General features: G+C 69.5%; 1 protein-coding gene across 2 annotated transcripts; it reads right to left on the bottom strand.

Annotated features, from left to right (window-relative positions):
• Positions 1-36: 36 nt before the first annotated feature.
• Positions 37-27,956, bottom strand: ARID3A (AT-rich interaction domain 3A). 2 transcript variants are annotated; one of them, XM_083810988.1, is made up of 9 exons: positions 27,821-27,956; positions 25,372-26,277; positions 24,357-24,699; positions 6,421-6,493; positions 4,714-4,897; positions 4,384-4,631; positions 3,579-3,875; positions 3,395-3,484; positions 37-3,276 (listed from the first exon to the last, which is right to left on the bottom strand). In XM_083810988.1, the coding sequence occupies exons 2-9, from the start codon at positions 25,773-25,775 to the stop codon at positions 3,059-3,061; spliced, it is 1,857 nt and encodes a 618-aa protein (XP_083667114.1). In that variant the 5' UTR covers positions 25,776-26,277; positions 27,821-27,956; the 3' UTR covers positions 37-3,058. The 2 variants fall into 2 exon arrangements, with proteins under 2 accessions (XP_083667114.1, XP_083667115.1); XM_083810989.1 differs by having other exon boundaries at positions 3,579-3,818.
• Between the last annotated feature and the right edge of the window lie 5 nt (positions 27,957-27,961).

Raw genomic sequence — 27,961 nt, 5'->3', positions numbered from 1 at the left:
CCCCCACGAGAAGTCAGAAACTCCAAACAACGGAACTTTTTTTTTTTTTTTTTTTTTAATATTTCATCAACTTTACAGGGTTACAATTGTCTTAAATATTCTGAAGTTTAAATACAATCTGTATAATAATGTTATTATAAAATGTAAACTTTCAGTGTTTTTATTTTATTTTATCTTTTTTAATAATCAAAAGTTTCAATACCTGAATGTTTGAAAAACTGAAATATTTCACCGGGGGCTCGGGACAGTGTGCCCGAGGCCGCCGCTCTCAGAGGTAGAATGTGGTTTTTATTCTTTTTTCTTTTTTTTGTCTTTTGTGTGTTTTTTTTTTTTCATTTTTTACCTGAGTTAAGATATGCCCGCTGGATAAATGCGTCTGCAGCTGTGTCCATTCCTTTTTCTTTTCAAACCCCAGAGAAACTGATTTTTTTTAATCGATATGCAAGAAGAAAATAAAGGGGAAGGTGATATGCGCTCTCTCTCAAAAAAAAAGGGGGGAGGTTAAAAATAATTAAAAAAAAAAAAAAAACCAGAAAAAACAGTGACTGTACAAATGCAAAACTCACTAAAGCTCTAAACCGCCCGGCCACAAGGAGACCCCGCGGCCGCCCGCTTCCCGGGGTTTCCGGGGACTTGGGCTGGATCCTAAAAGCAGCACAAGACGGGTGCCCCCCCCCCCCTCCCCCGGCACCCCTGGGGCGCTGCGAAGCCACCCGAGGGCATTTCCAGCATTTTTGGGGGGGTGCTCACAAGGCGGCTCCCTCCCTGCCAGCAAAAATGGGCTGGAAAACCCCAAATCCCCTGAGATCGCCGCGTCCCCGTCCCAAGCCGGGGCGGGGGGGCATCTGTGCTGCCGGGGGGGTCCGCGCGGGGCAGGGGGGCAAACCCTGTGCTCGCCGTCGAAACCTGAGGAATCGAGATACCGATTGGGGGGGGTCGGTATCAGGTCGCGATTGTGTCTCACGCAGATGTGCATGGCTTGGGCTAACGTTTTTTGGGGTAGGGCGGCCAGAAAATGTCGAAGGGAGGAGGAAAGCTGAAACCCGCACGGCTAAAGCAGAGCGAAGCTTAAAATAAACGCCCCGTGCTGGGGCTGGGGGGGACTTTGGGGGTCCCAAAGGACCGCGGAGTGTCCTTCGGGACCCGCAGAGCACCCCACGGCCCCACGAGCACCCCCGGGGCACGCCCTGGGAGAGCATCGCGTGGACGCCGCCCGCAACAGCACCCGGCCTTGCATCATGCACGGCCTCGGCGGGGAGCAGCGGCGTGCTGAGACGCAGCTCCGACGGGCGCCCGCAACGGCCCCGCCACGGCCACAGCCCGGAGCTGCACGGCCACGAAAACCATCCCGAGCAGCACCCGCAGGAGCGCCGCGCACCAACGTGGCCCGGGGCGGCGTCCGGAGCTGAGCCGGCACAAACGCCATCGGGACCAGCACCGTGCACCAACGCACGGCCCCTTGGCCTTGCTCTGAGGACATCGTCTCCGGGTTCCTGCTGGTTTAAGCGAGGGGGAGCGCCTCCGGACCGGGCGGGAGGCTGGGGACACCCGGGAGGGTGCTGGGGGCTCCCCGAGGTGCTGGGTGGCCACAGCTCGCCCCGCACGGCCCCCCCCCGAGCCGGTGCCTGGGGCACGGGGAGCAGCCGAGAAAACAGAATTCGGCCCCGGGGAGCCGCCGCGGCCCAGCCGCCGCCACCAGATTTTCCTGATTCCTCTGGCTGCGCTCCCCAGTATCACAAACAAAACGCCCGTCCCCAGTGCAAACAAAACCAGTTTGCTGCTTGAAGCGTGAATAACAGATCGGGTGTCACCTCGGCCTGGACCTGGCGGAGGGGGGGGAAAATGTGCCCAAACTGGATCTGCACAGTAGTATCGCCTTACAGGGGAGGGGGGGGACAGAAAACAGCGACCTGACAACGCAGCCCGGCTCCAGGCAGAGCGACGGGCACCAAATGGGGAAATCGGGGGGGAACGCCGGGGACCGGGCCCGTGCTGACGGCCTGGTCCTGGCCACCCCGAGTCCGCCCGCCCCGGCCGCTGCGGGAGCCCCCGGGAGCCCCCGGTTGTCCCCGAGCGCCGCTCCCCTCCCAGCACCCTGCCCGCCGCCCCAAGCGCTGGTGCCGGGCCGGGTGCGCTGGGGCCGCGGGTTCCCATCCGAGTCCATTTTCTCCACCGAGAACTCAACGCAACAAGCTGAAAGCATGCAGCACGCGGCCGTCCCCGGGGGGGTCCCACCGCACGGGGCCGGGCTCCTCGCCCTGCTCGGTGCCTGCCTCGGGCACTGGGTGGGGGCAGCCGGGGGGCGCGGGCAGGTGGTGGGCACCCGCTGCCCGCAGCCCTGCAGCGGCGGACGGAGCCCCCCGGCCCCGCGCGGAGCCCGCGGCGTTCCCCGGGCGAGGAGCGCGGCTCAGCACGGACATGGCTCGCCCCGGGAGGAAAAGAAAAAGGAGGTTACAAGGTTCCCCAGCTCCTGCTTCCCTGATGAATGCTAATATATATCATTTGCATGTTAAAGTTTGATTCTTTTTTCTTCTTTTTAGAGAATAAAATAGAAGCTATTTACAACAAAACGATCAAACAACAACCTCTTAAAATCCCATATAGTGAGTGTAGTTCTCAAAATAAAGGGGGAAGAAAAAGGATCTAAATGAATAAAATATCTCCCGATTTCCAATTTTTTTTTTTTATCTTTTTTTTTTTTTCCTTTAAAGAGTGCCAGGAGGTTTCATTAAAGCTCGCGTTGGCAGGCGTCTGGACGTCTGTCTGGAGGTAACACGAGTTAAAAAATAATAATAATAATAATAAATGTACAGTGCAAAGTGTGATGTGTGTGAGGTAAACAGGTCTGGGCCGACCGCGCGCCGCTCGGAGCGCTCGGGGACCGCGGTGGCTCCGAGCCCAGGCAGCCTTTAATGAAACCCCCGGGGCTGAAGCTTCCTCCCCTCCCTCGCCAGCAGCGCCGCGAGCCCCCCGGCCTGCCGCGGCGGTGGCGGGCACGCTCTGCCCCCGTCACCTCTGTTGGCTTTGGCGAGAGGCGACGCCGGGGGCGGCGGGGGCGTTAAGGCGAAGCGTTGTTGGAGGTAGAGCTGGGGGGGGGCACGGCCAGAGCGGCCGGGGCGGCGGGGGGGACGCTGCCCCCGCCGCCCCCCGCCCCGCCGCCGCCGTTCCCGCTGCCGCGGCTGCCGCCGCCGTTGCTGCCGTTGCCTTTGCTGTAGGCGGAGGAGGAGGAGGAGGAGGAGGAGGAGGAAGGGCCGGGCGTCTGGGCAAACAGCACACCTGCGGGGGGAGAGCAGGGCTGAGCGGGGGGCACCCCGTGTCCCGGCACCGTCCGCTGGTGAAAATGGGACAAACTCCCCCAAAGGGGACCCCGCGCGCTGCCCCGTCCCCTCCCTACCTGTGTAGACGATACCGTTGATCTCAACCGACATGCTGATGCTGTTGGTGCCGTTGCTGCTCAGGCTGCCGGAGGAGTCCTGGCGGTTCTCTGCCGCGGGGAGAGCGGAGGTGAGGGACCCCGCCGGGACGCGCCGCGCGCCCCCCAGCCCAGCCCCGCGCCCGCACCGCGCGGCCGCACTGACCTGGCGAGCGCGTGCCCTGGCTGTTGATGCGGATGCTCATGGGCAGCTGGGCCGTCATGGCCAGGAGGTTCTGCTGCAGCGCCCGCTGCATCAGCCGCTGCTGCTCGTCCGTCACCAGCGCCATCTTCTTCTCCGGGGGCTCCCCGGACTCCAGCTTCTCCCGCAGCTGCTCCAGAGCCACGGCTTGGGCGGCCGCCGCCACCTGCACGGCCGCAGCCTGCGCTGCCACCACCGGGTGCCCTGCCAGGGACACCGGGAGCCGGCTGGGCATGGAGATGGGGATGGGTGCGTCCTCCTCTGCGGGGCAGAGCGCGGGGTCAGGGACATGGCGCGGTGTCTGCGGCGTCCCCAGCTCCCGGACGCTGCCACGGGGCCCCCCCACAACCTCTCCATGTGTGCACCAGGAGCCCAGCACCTCGCCCCCAGTAAGGACAGGGACAGGGTGACCCCAACCCCGAACACTGGGGTGGCTGGGGATGGCAGGATGGACGGAGAGCAGCCCTGCGGAGAAGTGCTTGGGGTACTGGATGGGCTCTGGGCTGCCTGATGCAGCGAGGGCTGTTGGAGAGAGGGCTGGACTTGATCTTTAAAGGTCCCTTCCAACCCAAACCGTTCTGTGATTCTGTGCAATGGGCGCCAGGGTCCCTATCCCTCCCCAGAACAAGCCCTGGTGCGGCCGTGCCACCAAGGGAACCCCAGGTTATTTGGGGCTTGGGGAGGGGACCGGAATGGAGCCATGGGGGGCCCGAGGCGTGCCGGCCCCCGGTGCTTGGCTCAGCCCGTTTCGGGGTGCTGGGTGCTTTACCTTTCTTGATCTTCTGGACGGGCGCGATGGAGCCGCCGTTGGTGGCCGAGGCCAGTCCCAGGGCCGGCACCGGCAGCTTGGGCGAGGAGAGGAGGCCGTGGGTGCCGCCGGGCGAGTAGGTGAAGAGCGAGCTGCCGAAGCCCTGCCGGCGGCCCTCCCGCCGGTTGCTGTCGATGGCCGCCTGCAGCTCGTTGGGGTTGCTCAGCCCCCGCTTCTCACATTCGTAGGGGTACAGGTACTTCATGTACCTGCCGGCGGAAAGGCGCCGTGAGGCGGTGGCGGGCGCCCCGGCGCGTCCCCGTCCCCACCCCGCGTCCCCCCGGTGCTCACTGGGTGCGGAGCGTGAAGGCAGCGCTGGTGATGGAGGTGGGCAGGTTGAGCCCCTTGGTGATCTCTCGCCACAGCTTCTTGTTGATGACCTCCACCAGGCCGCCCTTCTCCGTCACCAGCATGTAGAGCATGTACAGGTCCAGCACCTGCTTGGCCATGATGGGGATCCGGTTGACGGGGGTCCCTGGGGAGGGGGAGAGGACAGGCTCGGGTCGTGCCGGGGCCAAGCCCGGCGGGCGGCCACCAGCGCCCCGCAGCTACCGGTGAGGGGGGAGCTGGGGGCCACAGGGGGACGGGGGCACTCAGGGAAGGTCCCGGCTTCTGCAGCTGCCCTTCCCCTGCACCCCATTTTCCTCTGCAAGCCCCCCCCTTCATCGCACCTCGCTCGACACCGGCCCCACACAGGGAGGAAAACGAAACTCGGAGATGTCAGCCCAGCCGCCCGAGCGGGGCCGGCCGCGGTTTGCCGCGCGGCGCCCAGCGACAGCGGTTATTTATAACGCGAGGGTCGCGCCGTGCCTGCGCCGCGCACGCACGCGGGGGGGCTCCCCCGTCCCGCACAAGAGGGGGTGCAGAGCCCCCAGTCACAGCCAGAGCCTGAGCATTGGGGAGGACCCCAAAAATCACCCGGATCCAGGCCGGAAGGGGCTGGGGGGGCTCCCTGGGGGGGTGGGAGCCAACCTGGCGGTGCCTGGGGGCTGCCCCTGCCTGTGCGCCTGCACGCACACACACGCATGCACACGCACATGCATGCACAGGCATGCACACACACACACCCATGCACACGCACACACGCATGCACCCCCCGCCCCGTGCTTCCCTAAGCGCCTCTTTGCCCCAAGTCCCAGTGCACCCATGCACCAGTGTTCCCAGTGCCAGACCCCGGCTTTGCCGGCGGTGAGCGGTGGCCCCTGCCCGGGCACCGTCTGGCCGCGCCATGCGGTGCCGTGCCGTGCCGTGCGGTGCCGTGCCGTGCCGTGCGGAGCCGTGCCGTGCCGCACACACCACACCGCGCTCCCTCCACAGCGGGGCCAGCGGGCGGCTCTCCCCGGCGCGGTGCCGGGAGGTGGCAGCAGCTGACGTGGCCTCTCGCGGCACCGCCGGCACCGGGCTGGGCTCCTCGCCCCGAGCCGCCAGGCAGTGCTGCGGCCCCTCCGCCACCCCCTTCCCCAAACACCCCCGGGGAGGGTCTCAGCTGCCAGCACCCCCTGAAGCTGCCCCCCGCCGGGACGCAGCGCGACGTCCTGGGGACCTGGCATGAGCCAAAACCGACACGGACATCCTCCTTTTGATACCGCAGCCCAACATTTTCCAGACGCGGCCAGTGACTTGGATGCCCCCCTCGGCCCCAAAAGCGGAGCCAGGTTTGGATGGCGGCTGCTCTGGACCTGCCAGAACCCCGGGATGGGGCAGCGGGGTGGGGTGGGGGGGCAGGCAGGGGGCGAACCCCCGGGGCCAAGCTGCCCAGGGGGGGACAGAGCCCGGCGGCAGCGCGGCACTGACAAAACCAGCCTGGAGGGGCCAGCGCCAGGGAATGGCTGCGCCGAGCTCGTGGCGCAGATTCCAGCGGAGCAGGTTTGACCCCGGTTTGCAAAGAGGTTAAAAATTAACTACCCGTCTGGCCAGAGCATTAACCTTGGGTTCCAATGACATGCGAGGAAATAAAACCCAGGGACAGAGCGGGGCAGGCGCGGGGGGGGGGCTCACCTCGCTTCTGCATGAAGCTGAAGAGGTCGTCCAGGAACTCCTTCCTCCTGGGGTCGCCGTCCAGCTCGTACAGCTGCACAACGAGAGGAGAAAACCGCTCACGCCTCCGCCGGCAGCCCCCACCCGTCTCCCAGCACCCAGGGAACCCCCCGGCGGCCCCCGAGCCCCGCGGGGCAGCGGGCAGGTCTGCGGTCACGGCGTGCCGGAGAGCGAGGGGCAGCCGTGCCCGGCGGGACCGAAAGCAGGCACGTGATGCCCTGACCCCGATCCCCCCAGAGCACCGAGGCCGGGGATGTCGAAGCCCATGAGGGACCGGGGGCAGCTCCCTCAGCTCCCTGGGGAGTGCCAGGCAGCTCTGTGGAGCTCGACGGCATCACGGGGGTCCGGAGCGTGGAGCTGTTGGGTCCCAATATCCCTGCGGCTCGGGGCAGGCGTGCCCCCAGCCTCCGGCATCGTGCCCCCGGCATCCCGCGGAGCCACCGGGGGTGGCAGGGGCCAGGCCGCTGGGAGCAGGGGGAGCCCCGCTGCAGCACGGCCTTCACCTGCCGCGACCCGGCCTTGTCACCGCGCCAAGGCGCCTCCTGCGGGCCCGCGGCCACGTGGAGGCTTTGGCAGGCGGCTCCCGGGTGGCAGAAGCGAGGGCGGCCCCTCGTCGGGTGCCCGAATTCCCAGGAAACCGGATTCAGTGGGAGCTGAGCGCAAAGTGACGGAAGGAGGCTTTCGAGGAGCCCAGCCCTGCACACGTGCTCTGCTGCAGGAACGGCGGCGCTGCGGACACCGCAGGAGCCCAGCTGGGGCACACGGGAGCCCCGGGGACGCCTGGCTGGGGGCGTGCGGCGCCTCGGTGCTCGTGCTGACACCTGCGAGAAGCTGCCCCCACTGCAATGAGCCGTGCTCGGGGTGCGCACAGTGCAGCAGAGCACGGGGCCACCGCTGGCCTCGGTGGCCGCGCCGCCACCACAGCCCCGCCGCGCTCCACAGCCAGGGCGCGGGCGAGCGGAGGCGTTTGCCTTGCTTAGATCCTGGCCCCGAAACCACGGCGCTGCCCCGAACCTCGCCCGGAGGCTGAGCAGCTCCGACGCCGAGAATGCTGCAATCGGCCCTCGGCTCCTCCCGGGAACGCAGATCCCGGGTATTTTTAGCACCCGGCGCGCTCCCGGCGCGGAGTGGGGCAACACCTCGGTGCGATCCCTCCTCCGCACCTGCACAGCCCGAGGGAGCCAGCGCCGGGTCGGCAGCGAGCTCGTGTGCCAGGGCGCACGCCTGTGCCACGCTGCGAGACTGCGTGCGACCGTGCCTGCCGCGGTGTGCTCGGGGAGTCCGGGGCCCGACCACCAAAACCAAGGGCTGTGAGGAGGCGAGGAGGACCTGGGACCCCAGGACGGGGACTTGGAGCCGCTCCGTGCCCTCCCGGCTGCTCGCCGCTCGGCTCCGGCACGTGCCGCCTTCCAGAGCTCGCTCCCGCTTTGCAAAGCAACAAATCTGCCTCGGGAGCCTGGTGCTGAGAGCGGCTTCGTGCCTGCCGGGGGGAGGCCGTGGGGCTGGCAACCCCTCCTCCTGCGAAAGCATTTCCCATCCTGGCCCCCGCGCTGCCCGAGGAGCAAACCCGACAAGATTGATGTCGCATTGCACCCTGCGCGGGGTCTCAGCCGCACACAACTGGGAAATGTTTTCATAAGCCAGGACAGGAAGATCTATGCACAGACGCTCCTCCAGCGCCCATTTATGCTGGGGCCAGCTTTTGTCTTGGGACCCCACCCTTTGTTTGACAGCCCGACACATTCCTGCCCTGATTTATGGCAGCGAGAGCTGCCGGCCCGCCGAGCGCATCGCGCCCTCCGCACGCACGCTGCGCGGGCTCTGCCGCTCCCCGCAGCCGGGAGCCGTACCCCAGCCGCACAGAAACCCCCCCCCCCCCAAGCACGGGAAGCATCTGGTGGCAGAGAGGGGGCTCCATGGGGGGACACCGGGTGGTGGCCATGCAGGGGGCTCCCAGCTCCTCCGGGTGCCCCGGGGCCGTGCAGACGTGGCCGAGGACGCAGCAGGGAGGACGCCGCAGCCCCCAGCCCCCCCGTGCCGAGCCGCGCTCGCTTTTCTCATTGACGGTTTTGAACAACTGCCAGCGGGGCCGCGGGCGGCGGGGAGGGGGCTATAAATACGAACACGTCACCCCGCAGGCACGCACCGCGGGGCCGTGCACCGCACGCCCGCACACGGCCGCGTTTACCGGGGGACCGATCCGCCCCCCCAGCGGGCATGCCTGGCATGCGGACCCGGCAGCACCGAGCGGCGGGGTGCGGTGCGACCCCCCCAAACCCCCCCAGAGGGTGCCCGCGGGGCTGAATTCCTCGCCCGCCGGCGTCGATCAAAGGGATCAATGAGGCCGAGCCGATAACAGGGAAGGGCGCTACAGGAAAGCCATAAACCCGCAGTTCCCCTGGAAACCTTGCAAAAGCTCGCCCGGCCCCTGAGCAAACAGCTGGGGAGAGGTCAGGAGCTGTCGTTACCGCTGACCCCTTCTGAGCCCCCCCTCGGCCCCCCCAGCGCCCGCTGCCCCCGCGGCAGGAGAGGGGTGGCGATGCCGCGTGGGGCCCCGGGTGCCCCGTGGGTGCCGCGGTCCCCACGGGAGTGCCGGGAGCCGAGCTCCCAAGGCAGGGGGAGCAGAGCAGAGCCCCCCAGCAGGGCAGGGGCAGCTCCCGGCGGCGCGCGGGATGCAGCCGGTGCAGCTTTTTGGCAGAGGGCTGCTCCCGACCAGCTGAGGGCTGCTGGGCCCCTGCCAATCCAGCCTCCCCCGTTTCCTGCAGCGGCTCGGAAAGCCGCACGCGGAGGGAGGGTTTCCCCCGCACTGCTGCCGAGCGCCTCGAGCCCACGGCAGCACCGCGCTGGGCGAGCCCCAGGCCGGCCCCGTGCCCCCTGTCCCCTGCTAACGGGGCCGGGCAATGGGACGGGAGCTGGGACGGGAGCTGGACCAGAGGGTGCCGCATGCCAGGAGCCGGCACTGCCGCACTGTGACCAGGATGCCGCGGCCACCGACGTCCCCGGCACGGACGGCTGCGGTGAGCTCAGGGCACGGCATCGCCCCTCGTTTTGCCCTCCCCGGCTGCCCTGCGGAAACGAGAGGAGGCTGAAGCCATGGGGAGGCCGGGAGCAGCACCGGGGGTGCTGCCGGCTCCTGCCTCCTCCTGCGCCTGCAGAGTCCCGCTGCCAGAAAGACCTCGGTGCTTGGCTCAGGACCTGCCCCGCTTCTGCTTCTGCACCCGACGTGCTGCAGGGAGGGTGCCCAGGGGGTGCATGCCCCCCCCAGACCCGGCACTGCCGCCCGGACACCCCAACCCTGCCCTGCCGTGCCCCAGGACCGCGGGGACCCCGAGCCCATGGGGACCCCCCGAGCCTGCGGGGTTGCAGCAGCCCGGAGCCCCCCCCGCTCCCGCTCCCGCATTTCAGACAAAGGAGCGGGGAGGAGGTGGGACGGGGAGGCAGCAGAGGCTTTCTCAGCCGAGCCAGCTGATTAAATACAAACCCAAGGAGGGAGAAAAGCGTCGCTGAGCGGAGGGGGGGGGGGGGCTGGGAAAACATCGCCCTGGTGCTCGGCTCTGCCGGAGCGGGGGAGGACAAAGGGAAACGCAAAGGAACAAAAGTGCCAGGAAGGAGCCGCGGCGGGCGGGAGCGCTGCGAGCAGCCGTGCAGGCAGGGCCCGGGGCCGGCTCCGACACCGCGTGGTGGCCGTGCCCGCGGGGCTGCCACCAGCACCCGGTGCCCCCGGTGCAGCACCGGCACCGGACCCGGCGCCTGCAGCACGGCCAGCTCAGAGCACCACCGGCGTGGCGTGAGGGTCACGAGCGGCCTATTAACCTGCAGGGCTCTAAAAATTGATTAGCCATTTATTAAAACATCGGCTCATTCAATTTTTATAAGGACAGCTCTTAAATAAAGTTTCTCGGGGCCTCTCACCGGGCTGCTAGGGCTGAGAGGGATGCGTGGGTGGAAATCTGCATCCGGGGCTGGGAAGAGACAAGCACTGCCCCTCTGCCCTCCCACTCCGGACGGGGGCCTGGCGCTGCCTGGTGCGGCTCCCCGGCCCCCTCCCAGCCCCACAGGGGCCAGGAAACCACCCCGCAGCCCCTGCGGGGCTTCGGCAGCGGCTGGGGTCCTGCAGGGACCTTCCCCGCACCCTGGGCATCGCCCCCCGGCCAGGTGCACCGGGGCAGGGGTTCAATCCCGAAGGAAATGTTGGACATACGCATTTAAGAGGATGAAAGAAAATTAACCGTCAGCTGAGGAAAACGTGCATCTGCTCAGCCGCGGGGGATTAGTGGCAGCAGGGCGGGCTGCCCGGCCGGCCGCGGGCGCCGATCGTTGCACGCACCTTTGATCCGCGGGCTCCCGGCGGGGAAAGTGCTGCTGGGGGCGAGCTCTGGGTGTTCCCGTGCCCGGCGTTCCCATGCTGAAATCCGACGGCTGAGCAGGTGCTCGGCCCGGATTTTCACCCCAAATCCTGGGTCAAAGCTGCAGGGGACGTCTGGGCACCATCTGGACCATGCCGCTCCGAGCCCTGGTGCCCCCTGGTGCAGCATTTTGGGGCCTGGGGCAGCCTCACTGGGGACTTTCCCTCTGCTCCCCCAGCCCGAGCAGCCCTGCATGCCCTCTGCCAGCGGGGGGTCCCCCAGCACCCCCAGCGACGCCGCAGGACAAAGGGTGCTTGGCAAACGGCTGCTTGGGGCTACTGGCGAGGTGTCGACAGCACCGTGGAAGCCACGGCTCTGAGACGTGCCCGTGTGCGTGCCACAGGTGGGTGGCACGGGGGGGACGGGGCCGCCGGGTCCCCAGCACGCCCTCGGCTTCCTGGGGTCTCCTCCGGCACACGGGTGGCCAGGCTCGTCCCCGAGGACAGGAGAGCGTCCCAAAGGTGCCCTGCGCCGGCTGCCCCACGCCCCCAGGCAGCACCTGGGAGCTGCCCGGCTCCCCTGTGCCACCCGGGCACGGCTGGGACGCGGAAAGGGACAGAAGTCCCCGGCCCCCTCGCAGGATTCCCGTGCGTTGACGGCACCCCGGTTTTGCCGGCTGCCTCTGGCAACGCGCACCTGTCCCCTCCTCGTGCCGCGGGGCCGCGGCCCAGCCTCGCATGCGGCGATCAGAGCTCAAAATAAAAACTGAGGAACCGAAACTCGTTCTCGTTTCAGCAGCGTGCGAAACCACGCAGCAGGCGGCCGGGCACGGCGCGGGCTGGACCGAGACCAGCAGGTGCCGAGCCGCGGTGCGTGCCAGCCCTCGGCCCCGAGCACGGCGCGGGGCCGAGCCGGGGACACGCGGCGGCCGACGGCGGGGCCGGGAGCGGGGGCGGCAGAGGCACCAGGAAACGCAGCCCGGGCGCAGCAGCGTGTGTGCAGTTCGGTTTACACGGCGTAACGAGGGAGGCTGCACGGAGGTGGAAATAACTTAATCTGTAAACCAGCTGCCCCGACGATATCCTCTTAGAGCGGGGCCGCCCCCGGGACACCCGGCTCGGTGTGGCCGAGGAGGGGGACGGAGGAGGAGGGCGCCCACGCCGGGGCTTGTCCAGCCCAGGAGCAATGCCCGGTGGCACCATCATCGCCGTTGGCACCGGGGGACCTTCCGTCCGGGCTCCCCGGCAGCGCCGCGCTCCCGGCCGAGGTGCCAGGCACCCGCATCCGGAGGGTCCCTACGGGAGCGAAGGAGGGAGGAGAGGCAGGAGGGGGGCGCAGCCGAGCCCCTGGCAGGCTCCCAGCCCGGCGTTTGGTGTGGATGGCCGGCTCAGCCGTTCAAACCAGATTACGCGAAAATCCCAGCCCGTTGACTTTAAAAGGGCTTGCGGGACGGCGGCCCCTCGGCAATGCCAGGAATGCCGGCCAGCGGCGGCGGCACGGGAGCGCCGCGGGATGCGCCAGGGTCTGCTGAGATAACGAATGAGCCGAGCAGCCGCCCCGCGAGCTGCCAGCACCGGGGGCAATTAAAGCCAGGAGGGAAAGAGACCCTGGGAGGCTGCGGTCTAACGAGGCTCCCACGTAACGAGGCTCCTGCAGCGTGGAGGAGCCAGGCGGGTCCTCGCCTGCGGCCGCGGTGCTGCCGTCTGAGCTGCAAGCACCGTGGCCCGCTGCAGTGCCGCAGTTCTGGGTTTCCAGGCCCTGGGGAACAATTGCCAAGGCTTTTTTCTCACCGCCAGGAAGGCTCGGCGCTCACCGCTTTCCTCCTTTCTCTTGCACGCCTGCCTGGGACGTGCGAGCCGTGCGCCGGGTGGGTGGAAGGCCCCCTCAAGACCCCCCCCCAGTCCCAAGGACGGGTAAACCCTGTCAGCAACAGGCAGACCTCCTGCAGGCGCTAAAATGCTTGGGATTGCCACGTTTAGGGATTAAAAAAAAAAAAAAAACACAAAAAAACAATAAAGCAAGGTGCTGGAGCTTCCGGAGAGCAGAGGGACACCCGGGCCGGCCGGCACCCGCACAGCGCAGCAGGTCGCGGAGCACTCTGAGCTGTGTTTCGGCACGGCCGCCGTGACCAAGGGGCTGCTCTCTGCCCTTCTTCTCCCCCGGGGCCGCGGCTCCTTTGTCCTGCTGACAGCGGAGGGGCGAAGCAGGGGCGGGCAGCCCGCGAGGCCAGAAGTTATTTAACGAAGAATAAACAAGCGGACGGTGCTTTCCCCGCTCCTCCCGGCCCGGGGCGCGTGCGCAGCCCCCCGCCCGCGCCCACGCCGTCGCCCCGATGCCCCCCCGGCCCCCACCACGCTCAAGCTGCCACCGTCCCGCTGCAAAGCGCCGGCACCGTGCCGCTCACGCTGGGGCCCGGATTCGGGGTGCGGAGGGTGGAGGTGGGGGGGGTTGATTTCTTTAGAAAAAGAAAGTAATTTGTAAAAACTAGACTGGAGGGTTGGTTACGAGCCCTGAGATGACACGTTTCGGATGATGCTGCTCGAACGCGGTTTCCCGTAAAGCCGTGACCCGCTCGCGGCTTTGGGGCACCCGGTGCCAGCAGCACCATCACCGCGGGGTCTGGGGTCCGCAGGAGTGCCCCGGTCGAGGCGAGCGCAGCCCTGCGGGGACGGCGGCACCACCGGCGCGACCCCCCCGGCTCGGCGGGTGTGGGGCTGCCGGGGGGGGCCGCGGAAGGGGCCGCCCGCCCAGCAGCTGTGCCGGGGTATCAGGTTCGTATCGGCCAGACCGCGTGATGCGCGGGGCCGATTCCCTTTCCACCCCCGGCCCCCCCCAGCAGCCGAAGGGCGAACGTCCCCGTCCCCGATCCCGCGGGCAGATAAAGAGCTCGGCTTAGGGACGGGGTCACCTCCCGCTGGAGGGGCTGCCCCCGGCCCTGCCCTGCGCGCGTGCCCCTAATCCCCCGGCAGCCCCTCGGGGGCACGTGGCACCCCCGCCAGTGCCGAGCCCCCTCCCCAAAAGCGGGGTTCGGTGGAGCCGGGAATCAGCAGAGGGGCGGGGGGGCTCCCCACGAGCAGGGGCCGGGGCAGCCTCTCCGGCAGCAGCGAGGGCGCGCGGGCGGCCGTGCCGCAGGGAGCCCGCTGACCGGCCCGGCCGGATTCCTGCCGCCTGAGCTCAGCGTGGCGGGGCGCAGGGGGGCGGCGCGGGCGCTCCCCGTCCCCGGGGGCAGCCGGGCGAGGGCCCCTTTCCGGAGGGGGAGCCTGGGTACGTTTGCTGGGAGAGGTTTACAGGGTCGTCGGTGCCGCGCTTCCCGTCGGCTCTATTGTTCCCTCCGGTTCCCAGCATTGTCCCCTCCGCAGGTCGGCCACCTCCCGCACCGGGGGGACGTGGCCCCGCCGCAGGTGCCTGTCCCCCACCGGTCCCCTTCTCGGGCCTGGGAGGAGCTGGGGGCTGCAGGACCCGGCGGGTGGCAGGCCCTGGGGACCCCCTCAGAGGTGTCACTGCTCCTGCACCACGGGGATAATTTCCCAATTTCCCGATTTCCTCAAAGGACTGGGCTGCCCCCGCCCCCCGAGGCCACCGGCACCTGTGAAAACCCCAAGCGCCACCACAGCCACATCCCCCCCGGTACCTCGCAGCATCCGCACCGAGCCCGGCCACAGCCACGTGCTGAAGCCCTCCCGCTGCGGCACACCAAAGCCATGCCCCCGGGGCACCTCGCGTGGCACCGTCCCCCTCCTGGTCCCGCAGGGATGAAGGAGCCCATCACAACGTCCCCAGCTGAGCCACCCGGCACCCCTCGCCCTCCCAGGCCAGCACCCTGGTGGGACGGGGGTCCTGGCCCCCTCTGGCGCTGCTCCCCCGGGGCCATGCAGGGCCAGCAGCGCTGTCCCTGCCACTTGGCACCGCGCGGGGACGCGCCCTGGACCCCCTGCCTTGTGCCACCGGCCAAGGGACGCGGGCCGGTGTCAGCGCCGACAATGCGGGCGTCACCGGGAAGCAGAGGGAGATGCTGAAAGGGCGAATTAGTCGCCGTTTAACCTCCCTGACCCCGCATTGTCCGCCCCGTGTCGGCCGCCCGCCCCGCCACGCTGCGGGGCCGATCCTGCCCGGTCCCAGCGCCGCGCTGCGAAGGCACCCGGGGTGCGCGCGGCCGAAAGGCGCGGAGCAGGCGAGCGCCCGCCCCACGACCGATCGGCTCAGCCGGTTCTGTCGGCTTAAGTGGCAGGGAGGGGAGAGGGAGCAGAAGGAAAAACCTGCTGCGGGTCCGCCTGCTCGGAACAAAACCCTTGGGCCACCCCGAGGGGCCCGAGCCGCTCCCGGGGGCACGCGGAGGACGCCCTGCACGGGCTCGGGGCGCTCAGCATCACCAGCACGCCGGAGCAGCCCGAAGCCGGGCCCAGACCCAGCTCCGGTTTCGAGGACGGTTGGTTGGCTTGCTGCTTTTTTTCCCCTTTTTGCAAAGGAGGAAGTGAATTCTGCTGCAATCGCGTTTTGAACAACTATTTCGGACAAAGCCGCTGCAGGCAGCTCGCGGGGCTCTGGCTCAAATGAAAAGCAGAGAGGGGTTTTTGGCTGAACGCAAACACCCAGGCGTTGCGTGGCGTGCCGACTGGTCACCGCAGAGCCGGGACCGAGCTTCCCTGGAGTCCCCAGTGCCCCCCCTCCAGCGGCATGAGGGGTCCGAGCCCCTCTCCTTCCTGTGAGGGGCGGCTAGCCCAGCCCTGTCAGCACCCCACATGCCCACTCCCCGTTTTGGGGCCAGTTCCTCTCTTTTAAGCCAAAAGCTGCCGGCCAGGAAAGGTCGTTTGGAAGTCAGCTCCCACCAGCAGCGCCACGGCTGCCTGCAGCCCTTCGCCACGTATGTGTTTGTGCATGCCCTTGACACATGCTCTCTATCACACCTGACCCTGTGCAAATATTAATTCAGTGGAGTCAGTAAGTATTGGGAAAGCTCGTCCGAGGCAGCAACACCCATGCACCCGGCGCGCACGGCTCGGGCACGGCACCGGCCAGGGATCCGGCACCGGAGCAGCAGAGCCGGGGCGGTCCAAGGGGCACCACCGGCTGTACCCAAACCTCGTGGGATCGGGGCAGCCTTCCCCGGGGTTTTTTGGGGGGATTAAAGCCTAATAGGAACGGCAGGCTGGGGCCGGCGGGCAGGGACCCATCTCCTGGGGAGGGCGTGGGCAGGGTGCGGGCAGGGTGCATGAGCAGGGCACGCGGGCAGGGCGTACGGGCAGGGCGTGCAGGCAGGGCGTGCGGGCAGGGAACACAAGCAGTGCGTACAGGCAGGGAACGCAGGCAGGGAACGCAGGCAGGGAACGCAGGCAGGGCGCGCAGCTTCAGCACCTGCGCAGGCAGAGGCGAGAAGGGGCAGGAGCGCGGCTGAATTAGCCGTTGTAGGCAAGCCGGGGTTTAAATTCCACCATATGTAAATGATCGTCTTAGAAAGGAGATCATTGTAAGCCAAAGCAGATGAGTCACCCAGGGTTTCCACTCTCAGCCCGGCAGGGCCGGGGATTTGTGTAATTGCAAATCTGTTCCTGAAATGCGAGGCCCCGCGCCTCCGTCCCGGGCGGGCGCTGCCGCGCTGCCGAGCCGTCCCCACCGCCGCCACGGGGCCGGGGGCTCCTGCCCGGCCGCGCCACCCCCGGCCCTGCCAGCCCCGCGGTCCCTGGCGGAGGTCCAGCCGCCGCAGATGGTTTTTGACGGGCAGCCAGCTGTGGGCCGTCAGCCCTGGGAACCATCACCGCAAATCTGCTCAGGCGCGCCGGGGAACCTCAGCGGGGAGGGGGCACGGCGGCGGGCACCGCTCCGGCCCCTGCGCCCACGGCTGGCGTGAGGCGGGCACAGCGCCGGGACGGGCTCGCTCCGGGCAACGCCGCACGTGATGGAGGGTGGTATGCTCGGACGGGGGGAAACTGAGGCAGGAGGCAAAGCCCCTCACCGGAAGGATTTCCAGCAGGTGCCTGCGCTGTTGGCTGTGCCTGCACCGCGCTGACTGCCCGTGGGGCCGGGCTGCCCTTCCCCAGCTCCCGTCCCCCTCCCTGGAGTGCCTGTGGGGCTGGGGGGGGGGGGGATCAGCAGGGCCCCCCCTCCCCGGGGAGCCAGGTCCCTGCCTCCGAGCAGCCACGACAAAGGCAGGATTATCATCAGCTCCACTTTACAGACAAGAGACCCAGGCGCGGGGAGATTAAGTGACTTATTCCGAGGGTCACGGAGGGGGTCAGGAGCTGCGCCCACGGCTCCCAGCGCGGCGGCCGCGCGGGCAGGTGCCTTATCAGGGCCGCGCACGCGGGGAGCGGCCCCTACCCCCCCCCCCAAGGGCCCCACGCCCCCCACCCTGCGATTGCGGCACGTCCGGCCGGCCCCAAAGGCAGCCTCGCGTTTCTCCTGCGGTTTCGGCCAGAAATAGGGCGATGGAGCAACGCTGCGCCCTTGCCCAACTGCTCCGCTCCAGGCGCGACTGTTTGCTTTGCTGACAAAGGCCTTGCTCTATTCTCTGCAACATTTTTTTTTTTTCTTTTAAATAAACCCTTATTCCTGTTGGTTCAGCTGTGCCGGAGCCGTGGGGCGGCTGCCTCCTCTGCAGCCCTGTGAATCAGCCCCGGGGCTCCCAGGGAGGGGGGACGCCAGCAGGCGATGCGGGGGTGCCTCGGGTGATTGGGGAGCCCCCCCAGCCCGGGCAGAGCCTGGGGGTGCCGGGGGGATGGCTCACCCAGGATCAGCCTCGTGGAGCTGTGGCCCTGGGACTGCCCCTGCTCCATCCCCAGCTCCTGGCACCGAGGAGAAGCGTCCCCTCTTTCCCCAGCCCGGTTCCCACGCTGGGTTTCCATTTTGGTGGAAAAACCAGGACCGGGACCCCAGGAGCTCGGCCCCACCGAAGGCAGCACCCGCGCGGCCGGAGGGCAAGGACCCCGCGGCCGGGACGCCCGGAGGCACTTGGTGCCTGAGCCGCTCTCGCCGAGAAGTCCCTGACCTCCGGCCGGGATCGGGGGATTACGGCCGCGGGAAGGCTCCCCGAGCCGATTACCGGGCCGGATCCCTCCCCAGGAACACCCTTCAGCGGGCAGCAAGGAGCGGGGCGAGCGCTCCGCCGAGGGCACGGGCCGGGGGCTGCCCAGCTCCCCCCACACCCCGTGGGTTGGCAGCTCCCCGCTTCGTGGCCAACAAAAACCCGCCGAGGAGCACAACCCCGTGCCTCTCACAACTCATCCACGTGCAATTCAGCTCCCACCCCAGCACCCAGCGCCCGCTCCCGGTGCCTCTCCCAGCCCCCCCCCCCCCCCCCCCGTTTCCTCCTCGCCCCCGTTATCAGCCTGCGGCCGGCCAGGCCCTGCAATCGCCCTCCTCCGGGCACCGAACCGCCTGGGGCCGGGGCCCCCGCCTGACGCAGGAGCGGCCGCGTTATCTGCCCGAGCCCCCCGCCGCGGGCACGCACGTGGGAGGGGGCGGCGGCGGCACCGGGGGGGGGGGGTGGTCCTGGAGCACCCGGCCCCGGGGACGAGGCGCCCCTTTCCCAGGAAGAGGCCCCTTCTCCCTCCCCGGGGGCGGCTCATCCGCTCGGCTCGCTAATGCAATAAAGCCCCGATCAATATTTTAAAGAAAGTAAATGGACCCTCCCGCCGCCATTAGGAGCGGCACGGCCCCCCCCGCCCCGCTCGGAGCCCCCCGGGGGGGGCAGGTCGGGCCCTGGCCCCCCCACGGTGCCCCCCGGCAGGGAGCGGCGGTGCCGGTATCACTTCTGCTGCACTGACGCACGGGGAAGGCCCCCGGCGCCCGGCAGAGTTCACATTTCGCAGCTTGCCCTTTCTTTCCAGCTGATGAAAATCAAGATTTGGGGTTTTGGTTTTTTTGTTTTTTTTGTTTTTTTTTTTTTTTTGCTAGCCCCCCACTTGGCCCAGGAGGCGAACCTGCACGCCTGCGGCCCCCGGCAGGGGTCTGGGGAGGACGGAGCCAGCCGAGGTGGGGCTGTGGGGGCTTTTACCAGGGAAGTGACAGCAGAAGAAACCCCAGGACGCCGGGGCTGGAGGCCTTCGCCACGAGTACGCGCTACACGAGGGGATGGCGCTCTGTGTTTTAAGCTGAAGTCGGGATTTTTGCACGCTCTCAGGACCCCAGCCCCGAGCACCGGCCACATCCCGGGGGCTGCGCGGCAGAAACAGCCCCGGCCCCCCCAGAAACCACCAGCAGCGCCCCTCCCGAACAGACGGCGTCCGAGCAGCACGGGGAGCACCCGGCTGCGTTCAAAGGGGGCCTTTGAGCGAGAAATCACCATTTCCTCTGCCTCCTCAGCCCCTCTCGCGTTTCCCCCCCCCCCTTTCAGTTTTAATTGCTGGCTGAGTCATGTGAGCAGCATGAAACCATGGAGGCACCTGCCCCCGGGGCCGCGGCCCCAGCGCTGGGCAGGCGGGAGGACGGACGGACGGGCGGACGGATGGCTGTCCCCGCTCCGAGGCTCGCTGTCCCCCCGCCACACGCCTTTCCCGGGGCGAACCCCTGGCAGGGGGCTGGCAGCTTTCGGAGAGGACCCGGCGCGATTTCCCAGCTCGCTGCAACGCCCGTGTCGCAACTCCCCGGCTTCCTCGGGCCGCCTGCAATTACCCCGCCATTGACTGGATTGCCCCATCATTTAGAGGAAAATAAAAAAGCCCCGTCTCCCAGAAAAAGGCCGGCTTGTTTTTCCTGCGAGCTAATGGCAGCCCGCGCGAAGGGCGCCGTCTAGACTTGCCCATAAAGCGCAGGGAGCGGGACGGGGCCGGACGCTGGCGCGCGAGCCCCTGCGCAGGGGTTACCGAGTTGCTTTCGTTTTGCCTTTTCTTTTTTTTTTTTTTTCCTCTAACCGTTGCACTTTGAAACCCTGTATCTCGGGCGAGCTCTGCTCAGCAGCAGATAAGGGCTGAGGTTTTCGTCCCCCACGTGCCACCAGAGAGTTTGAGCCATCCCAATTTGGAACATCTTCAGAAACCTCCCGCCCCCCCAAAAGTACCAGCACCTCACCGCAAGCCGAGCCTTCCCCCCCCCTCGGTCTTTTTAAAGCTTCTTTCAAACAGGAACAGAGCCGCGGGAAGTCGAGCACCAGCCTGCAGCACCCGAGCACGGCGCGGCCGACGCTCAGCGGCTGCAAGGCGAGGGAGCGCGGGGCGGCGGCACCAAGCCCCGCGGCACCGGGCACCCCCTGACGGCCCCTCTGCGGTGCCGGGCGAGCAGCAGGCAGCACGGCGACCCCATGAGCGTGCAAAGCACACCCCGCAAAACCTCATCCTCAGCGCCAGCGTCTCCCCCCGTCTCAGGCCACCAGCTCCGACACAGGCGCGCGAGCACCCCGAGGAGCAGGGCACCCCCGGGACCCCCGCGAGGTGATGGGGGTGCACGTCCCCGGCTCGCTGCTGAATCAGCCCCGCGCTCCCCGCCCCCGGGATTAGGGCGAGCGAGGAGCCGGGCAGCAGCTGGCTTTCGCATTCAGCACAGGAAACTCCAGAAGGGGCAGGGACAGGAAACTCCGATGCCGTGGGCTGCGAGCGCGCCCCGGGTTGAGGCTCCTGGTATTAGTGGGGCGCACTCATCTCGCCATCCGAAACAGAAAGGTCAGGGGAGGGATTACCCGCGGGGCACGGTGCTGCCCGGCAGGGCCCTTCCTCCCGCAGCGTGCCTGGGCTCAGCACCGTGCCCGGGCTCAGCACCGTGCCTGATGCGTGCGAGTTTTTCCTCCGCGCAGCCCAGCCCCGGGCCGGCGTTACGCAGCACTCTGCCGCAGCAGCGCCTGAGTTTTGGCAGGCGCTGAGCCTCTCGCGCTCAGCACCATGTCAAAGCAGAGCCCAGCACCACCACGGCCAGCACCCGCGGTGTCACCTGGGCACGGGGACAGCCCCTGGGGGGCCGGGCAGGGGCTCACCCATCCCAGCTGCCTCCGTTTGGCATAACCCCCCCGGCTCGAGGCGGGGAGCTCAGACACGCCGGCATCGCCCGGCCACTCGCACCGGCACAGCCGCCAGCCCCGGGGTCCTGGGGTGCCTCTTGGGGCGAGATGAAAGAGACGGCGACCGTCACAAACCTCTTCCTTCCCCGGAGACGGACCGTGGCGGGGGCTCAGCCCCGCCGCAGGCTTTTCTAGGAAGGAAGAGGGAGGGAGGAGAAATAACGAGCGAGCGCCACGTCCCGCGCGCGGGGCCGGGAAGGGACGCACATGGCGGGTCGGGGCAGCTCCGTGCTTTCCTTGGGGCTGGGTAAAGGGCCCAGAAAGCCCAAAAGGCCCATGCACGGGGGATTCCCAGAGGATTGAGGACGCCCTGCCCCAAGCACCAGGTCTCGGTGTCCCTGTCCTGCGAAGGGGATTTCCCTCCGCAGGAACAGACACAGCCCAATCCAGCCCGGCACGAGCGCAGCGCTACCCCAGCACGGGGGTGTGGAGGCTGAGCCCCCCCAGCGATGCCCCTTTTCCCCCCGCTGCGGATCCAGCGTGCCCTTTGGCAGCCCCCCCTGCCCCGCCGCGCCGGGGGCTCCTTTGTTCTGCTGCCAGCGCCCGGGTCAGCGGCGAGCTGACCTCTGCCTGCGCGGTGGCCGTCCCCGGGGACGGGGAGGTGCCACACAACAGCTTCCTAGCCCCGCGCCTCCGCTTCTCCCCTTTACACCACATTCCCTCCTCCGGGGCCTCCTGCAGCTTCCACACCGACTGACCGGAGCGCCTGTTTGCAGGAATCTGCCCCAAAGCGGGCAATAAAGAACCCCCGCCGGGCTCGGGGCGCTGTGGGGCCGGGCAGAGTCCCCCAGGCTGTGCAGGGACCGGTGCCTCGTCCGAGCAGAGCTGCCCTGGTGGGGCAGAGCACCACGGCACACGTCCCCAAAGAAAGCAGCGCCGGGGTGCCGAGGGGAGCCCCCTCTTCCCCTCCTCCCGCAAACGCGCGCAGCCCGGCCGCCTTCCTCGCCCCGCGGGGGGCACGGTTTGGCCGCCACGAGCACGAGGCCGCACGCGAGCAGAGCGCGCCCTGCGAGAAGCTGGCCTGCAAGAAGAGAGGAACCCAGAAATAGCACCTTCCTCGAGCCGCGCTTCCCCGCCGCGGCAGGAAGGCCAGCGCCGCGCTCGCAGCCCTGCGCACGGAGCGGAGAAAACGCCCGGGGAAGGAGCGGAGCCCCGCGGCGCCTGCAGAGCCCTGGGGACTGCCCGAAGCACCAGAGCTCCCCTCGGCCCCCGCTCCATCAAACCCTACAGCACGCAGGGCTGCGGCGTGGCAGCCCCCCCAGCACTGGGGGGTTCCCCTGAAGCACCTTGGGGCTCGGTTAGAGCACGGCAGCGGCGTGCCGGGGGGTCGGGGGGGGGCGAGGAAGCCACGGCGCAGCCCCTGCCCCACGGAGCGCCCCTGCGGCGGCGGCAGCAGCGCGGCGGCGGGCGCATCCTGCCCGCGCTGTGTTTACATTCCTGCTGCTCCTTCCCAGCCCGTCAGCTGGGCTGGAGCGCGTTCAGAGGCACGCGCTGGAGGGCGGCCAGGAGGAGCTCCCGGCCAGGCGCCGCGCGAGCAACCCCTGGCCCCAATCCAGCGGCCGGGATCCAAGCGCCCGCGCGCTGACGTGCCGGGGAAGCCTCTCCCCGAGCGGGCGCTTTGCCTCCTCGCCTCCACCCGCGGAGGCAGAAGGCGCTTCCCCCCCACACCCCCGCCGGGTGCTTCCAACCATCAGTTGTCGTCGTGCCAGGCGCTGGAACAGGCGGCTTTCCCTGGGGTGCCCAGGGCACGGGCAGGGATGCTCGGCCCCTTTCGCCCGCGCGGTGTGGACGGGGCAGAGCCGCCTGCAGCCACCCGGAGCGGCCGCGCTCGCCGGGCACCGGGCCCCCGATTTCCCCGCAAGGTATCGAGGGGCTGGGAGCAGGACGTGGGCACTCGGGAGCCCGAGCTCCCAGGGAGATCGCAAGGGTCCGGGACACGCTCACACGGTGACAAACAGGAAGATCACAGCTGTGGTATCTAAAAGCCTTTTCACAGATAAAAAGATTACGTCCCCCACTCTCTAATTACAGGAAGTACAAAAGAGAGAAACCACAAGAAGACGATGCAGCGCCGGGAGGTGAGGATATGTGCGCACTCGAGACAGCACAGGAAAAGTTCGGTGTGTTTCTAAAACCCACACGTACGTTGTTAGAGCTACGGACGAGCCAGCAGAGCCGCTGAGAGCGCCGGGGCCGCCGAGCCTGGAGGAAAAGCACAGACGGGGCCGAATCCTGCCCCTCGGCGCTGCTTCGCACCGCGGCACCGTCCCCCCGGGCTGGGGATGCAGGGCACCGAGGCGGCCGCGACCCACAGTCCTCAGCGCGCTTGTGCCGTGCCCAAAGGTGCCAGGGGGGCTCTGCCGTGCCGGGGGCTCCCAGCACATCGCGGCTGGGGGGGGTCGGGCACAGGCACTCGCTCCTTCCTGGCACCGAGGAAGCCCCACGGCTCCCGTCCCATTGCACCCCGTCCACCCGGTGCCACCTCGGGGTGCCCAAACCCTGCAGCATCAGGAGGAGAGGGCGGCCCAGGGCACGCTCGGGGGGTTCCCCCCCCTGCCCCAGCACACGGCAAAATGCTCAAAAGCCCGGGCCGTATCCTGCCGAGGAGGCTGGGAGTTGTGCAACAGCCTCCAGCCCCGGCGGCCGTTTTCCTCCCCGCAGCAGGGAGGCGGGGGGACAGAAGCTCCCCTCCTTCCGAGGGTGGCCGCGCTCTCCGCACTCCCGGTGGCCCCAGCCCAGCCCAGCAGGGCCGCGCCGCCCACGCCCAGGCAAGCCCCTGGCAGCCCCCAGCCCCTTCCCTCGCCCCGAGCCGGGGAAGGGGCTGCAGCCACCGCACCCCTCCCAAAACGCCGGCCTCTCCATCTGGGTCCCATCTGCTGCTGTTTGCTCTCGCCCCCTCCCCCAGCCCTAAACTCAGATGTACTTAAACACACACATCAAAGGGCCGGGGCAGCCCCCGGGGAGCCCCGCTTTAAGCGCATTTCCTTCTATTAGCCCGGGTACTGCGGCCCCGCATCCCCAGCCCCACATCCCCAGCCGGGGGAAGGCCCCGGGAATCCAGGGGGGCAGCGGGGCGCTTCCACTCCTCCACCGCATTTTGGAGGTGGCTCTGCTCCAACAGCACCCGCGCAGACCCGCTCTGCAGCCGGACAGGCATGGGGGGGACCCACGGGTCCCCGCGCTGCGTTTCGGAAGGGGCTGGTGCTGAGCCCGCTGCTCCGCGCCCCTGGGCGGGCTGGGTCAGCCCAGAGCTCGGCTCTGCGGGGCTGCAGCCCCCGGCCAGGCAGGAACGGCCCCGGCACATCAGAGCCCTGCCGAGAAGGGCCCTGAGAGCACGAAGAAACCCAAGAATCCCTTCGGACTCGCAGCCTCGGGGTGTTTTTTTCCTGCTGTTTTCAGCGAGAATCCTCCCAGGTCCCCACGGAGAGCCAAAGGGCTCAAACCCCGGGGGATCCTGGTGGTTTCTCGGCGGCAACGAAGGCAGCGCAAGGAGCGAGCTGCGGCGGTGGCACCCCCAGACACCCGCAGGGACGCGCGGCCCCCCGTCCCCGCGTCCCGGCGGCTCCCACCTGCTTGAACTGCTCCTCGTAGGTCCAGTCGCCGTGGTCGGGCGCCGGCTGCGGGAGCTGCGCATGGCCCTGGGGGCCCAGTCCGGCGGGGAGCCGCTCCTGCCCGCCCGGCGGCCGCTGCGCCTCGCCCCGGCAGTGCTGCGGCGCCGGCGGCTTGCGGAGCAGCAGGGACCCGGGGCCCGTCCGCACCGCCTCCGCCGAGCTCAGCCCCTCCTCGCCCATGTCTTCCTCCTCCTCGTAGTCTTCCTCTTCCTCTTCTTCCTCCTCCTCCTCCTCCTCTTCTTCCTCCTCCTCTTCCTCGCCCAGGTCCTCCTCGAAGTCCTCTTCATCCCATTTGCCCTTCCTGGAGCAGGGGAGAGGTTCGCTGAGCGCGCCCCGGGCTGCCAGCCGAGCCCTCTCCCACCTCCCCGCAGCGGCGGATGCCCCGCGGTGCCAGGAGGCCGGAGGACATTTCCACGAGCCTCCCCGTTTCCCGGCACCTCGCACTGTCCCTGCGCAGCATCTGGATGAGACCCGCAACCGCTCAGCCCCAGAGCCAGCCCCAAGCGCCAGCAGCGCCCTGCCTGTCCCCACGGGGTGCTCCCCGTGCTGGGGGGCGCAGGCAGAGCTCGGCCAGATGGCGCCGAGCCCGCTCCCTGCCCGGAGAGCTGGGAGGAGGCAGCCCGGCAGCCCTGCATTATTTAAACCAGGCCGGGATCCTCTGTCACAGCCCCATGTGGCTCCCCGGGCAGAGATGCAATTTTGCCCCACGCCAGCCCGCTGCGAGGAATCGGTGCGGCGGGGCGGGCAGCTCTGCCCCTCCGCCGCTGCCGCCCCGGGGCACTGGCCCGAGCAGGGAGAAAACGGCCAAATCCAGCGCGTGTCCCCAAAAGTACCGGCTCACGTCCCAGCCAGGGTCGGCGCCCTGGTGCTGCTGCCTGCCCCGCACGCCGACACCTCCCCAGACCCCAGGTTTGGGCTCCCCGCTCTCCAAAACCCGCTGTGGGGCCGTGCCGGCGCGCGCAGCCGTACTCACAGATCCTCCTCTTCCTCGGAGCCCATCTCCTGCTGGTAGCCGCCGTCCTCCTCCTCCTCCTCCTCGCCGCGCTCCTCCTCCTCGGAGGCCTGGCTCTCCTCCGACAGCCCCGGGCTGGACGAGTGGCTGAGGCCGGCGGCGGCGGCCCGCATGGCGGCCAGGGCGGCCATCTGCGCCCGCTGGATGTGCGCGTTCTCGGGCTCCGCTCCCTCCTCCGAGGGGGCCGGGGCCAGGTCCGGGCCTCGGCCCCGGGCTGGGGTCTGCCCCGGTGCCGGCGGGGGCTGTGCTGGGGGGGGCGTGGAGCGCTGCTGCTGCTGCTGCTCCTGCTGCCGCGCTTCCAGCGCCTGCTGCAGCCGGGCGCGCTGCTGCCGCTGCAGGTTCTCCATCACCGCCTGCAGCTTCATGGCTCTGCCGGCGGGCGGCAGGTCCCCGGCGGGGCGGGGGGCGACGCCCTGGGGGCGCGGGGGGCAGCGCCCGGCAGGGTGCCGCGCTCCAGCGGGGCGGGAGGCCAAGGCGGGGGGCTCGGGGGCGGCAGCCCTGCGAGGGGGCTGCCGGGCCCCCGGGAGGGCACAGGGGAGCTCCGCGAGGCCGTCGGGACGCAACGCGCCCGCTGCGGCTGGGTCAGGGCGGGAGGACGCCCCCCCCGGCCCCCCCCCGGCTTCGCCCCGGCGTTCCCTTCGCTGCAGAGCTCCTGCCGCCGCCGGAGACGCGGGCTCGGGGACGCTGGGCCGTCTTCGGGGGCGCGGCGCCGAAGTCTCCGCGGGCTCAGCAGGTGGCCGCGGCCCGGCGCATCGCTCCGTCCTCGCCTTCCAGGCGCGTCCCGGGGGGCTGCGTGCGGCCGGCGGCCCCCCCTCGGCCGCGGCACGGGGCGGGCGTCCTAGCGCTGGGCCGGCTCAGGGCGCAGACCTGCACGGGGAGAAGCGCGGGAGAGGGTGAGCGGAGGGCGAGGAGGAAGGAGTTAAAGGCAGCCCGGGAGCCTCATTAATCTCCAGCTAATGAGATAGGGAGGCCGGGCCCCGCTGCTGCAGGGGGAAGGGGCCTGCCCGCCCCGATAGCCGCCGGCCCTCCAGGCGGCTCGGGACCAGCAGCCGCAGATAACGGGGCCCTGGGGCCGCGCGGGGGGCAGCGGCCCCCACGTCCCTCGCCCCGGGGACGCCGCGGACAGGCCGGCACCGTCCACGGGGAGCCCCCCGGTCCCCAGGTGCCACGTGCGAGGGGCACCCAGGGCCCGCGCCGCGACCCCCGCCCCCAGCCCAGGGGTCCCGCTGGGGCTCGATCCTGGGACCCCCGCTCTGCCCCGCCAGGTCCCGGTGCCACGGGGGTGGATGCGCCCCGGTGAGCCCTGCCCGGTGCCGTGCAGCCCCGTGCCGCAGCTCCGAGCTGCGCGTTGACGGGGACGGCGGCAGGGACGTGGCGGGGCCGTGTGCGGGCCCAGGGGGGTCCCCACGGCCGCCCCTCCCGGGAGGGCCGCCCGCAAGGTCACCGGCTTGTCCCTCGCCCCGCCGCTAATCCCAGCCGCAAAACCGGGGCCGCTCGGCCTGGCACCGGCCGACGGCAGCGGGAGCCGGGGCTCAGCCCGCAGCCCAGCCACCGGCAGCCCCCGGCCCGACCCTGCCCCGGTGGTTTGGGAACCGGAGACCCCCCCCCGCCCCCCCCGCGCCGCCGCCGGTCGGCACCCGGGTCGCAGCCGCTTCCCCCGCCGCGGCGGCGGCATCCGCCCCGAGCCTGCCCTCCCGGCCCCGCTGCACCGGGGAGCGCTGCCGCCAGCCCCGGTGTCCCCCCCCGGCGGCGGTGGGGGCGGCCCGGTGCCCACCTCCCGCAGCCGTGCGGGGCTCCAGGACCCCGCGGCCGGACACAGGCGGGGGCGCCCCGGTGAGGGCAGGGCTGCGAGCCCCGCCGGGACCCCCAAAGCCGCGGGGTGCCCCGGTGCGCGGCCGCCGCCGGTCCCCGCGTGGGAGGTGGCACCGGGGGTCCCCCGAGCCCCGCTGCGGCCCCGCACCCTGCCGGACCCCACGGGGGGGCCCAGCCCCGGGAGCGCGGGGCGCGGGCACGTGGCGGGGCCGGGAGCAGGGCGCGGCGCTGGGGGCACCGGGACCGGCCCCGGGACGGGGCGGGGGGGGGCGAAAAACGGCCGGGGCCGCTGCCCGGGCTCGGTCTGCTCCCGGTGCCCGGTGTCCTTCCTCCCCCACCTCCTCCTCCCCCCGCCCCGCTGCTCCCAACGCACCGGGCGGCGGCCGGTAACCGACCGGGGGGGGGGGGGGCACCGGCGGGACCCAAGCGGCCGCACCGGGGGGGGGGAAATCCCGGCCCGAGCGAGCGCCGCGCGGCCAACGGGCGGCGGGGGAGGGGGCGCGGGGCCGCCGGTACCGGGCGGCGGAGGGGAAAGGGCGGGGGGGGGGGGGGAGCGGACCCCCGGTAACCGGCGGCGGCGCGGCGCGGGCCCGCTTACCGGGTGGGTACCGGGTGGGAGGAGGCCGGGCGCCGCCAAAGCCGCATCGCAGCCGCGGCCGCCCGGGGCTCGGGCAGCGGCGGGGCCGGGGCTGCGCTCGGTGCCCGCACGGCGGCGGCTGCTCTCCCCGCGGGCGGGCGG

The sequence above is a fragment of the Anser anser genome (genome assembly GCF_964211835.1).
Source record: "Anser anser genome assembly, chromosome: 25".
Classification (NCBI taxonomy): domain Eukaryota; kingdom Metazoa; phylum Chordata; class Aves; order Anseriformes; family Anatidae; genus Anser; species Anser anser.
The sequence above is the reverse complement of the archived record's forward strand: the minus strand, read 5'-3'. Positions and strand labels throughout refer to the sequence as shown.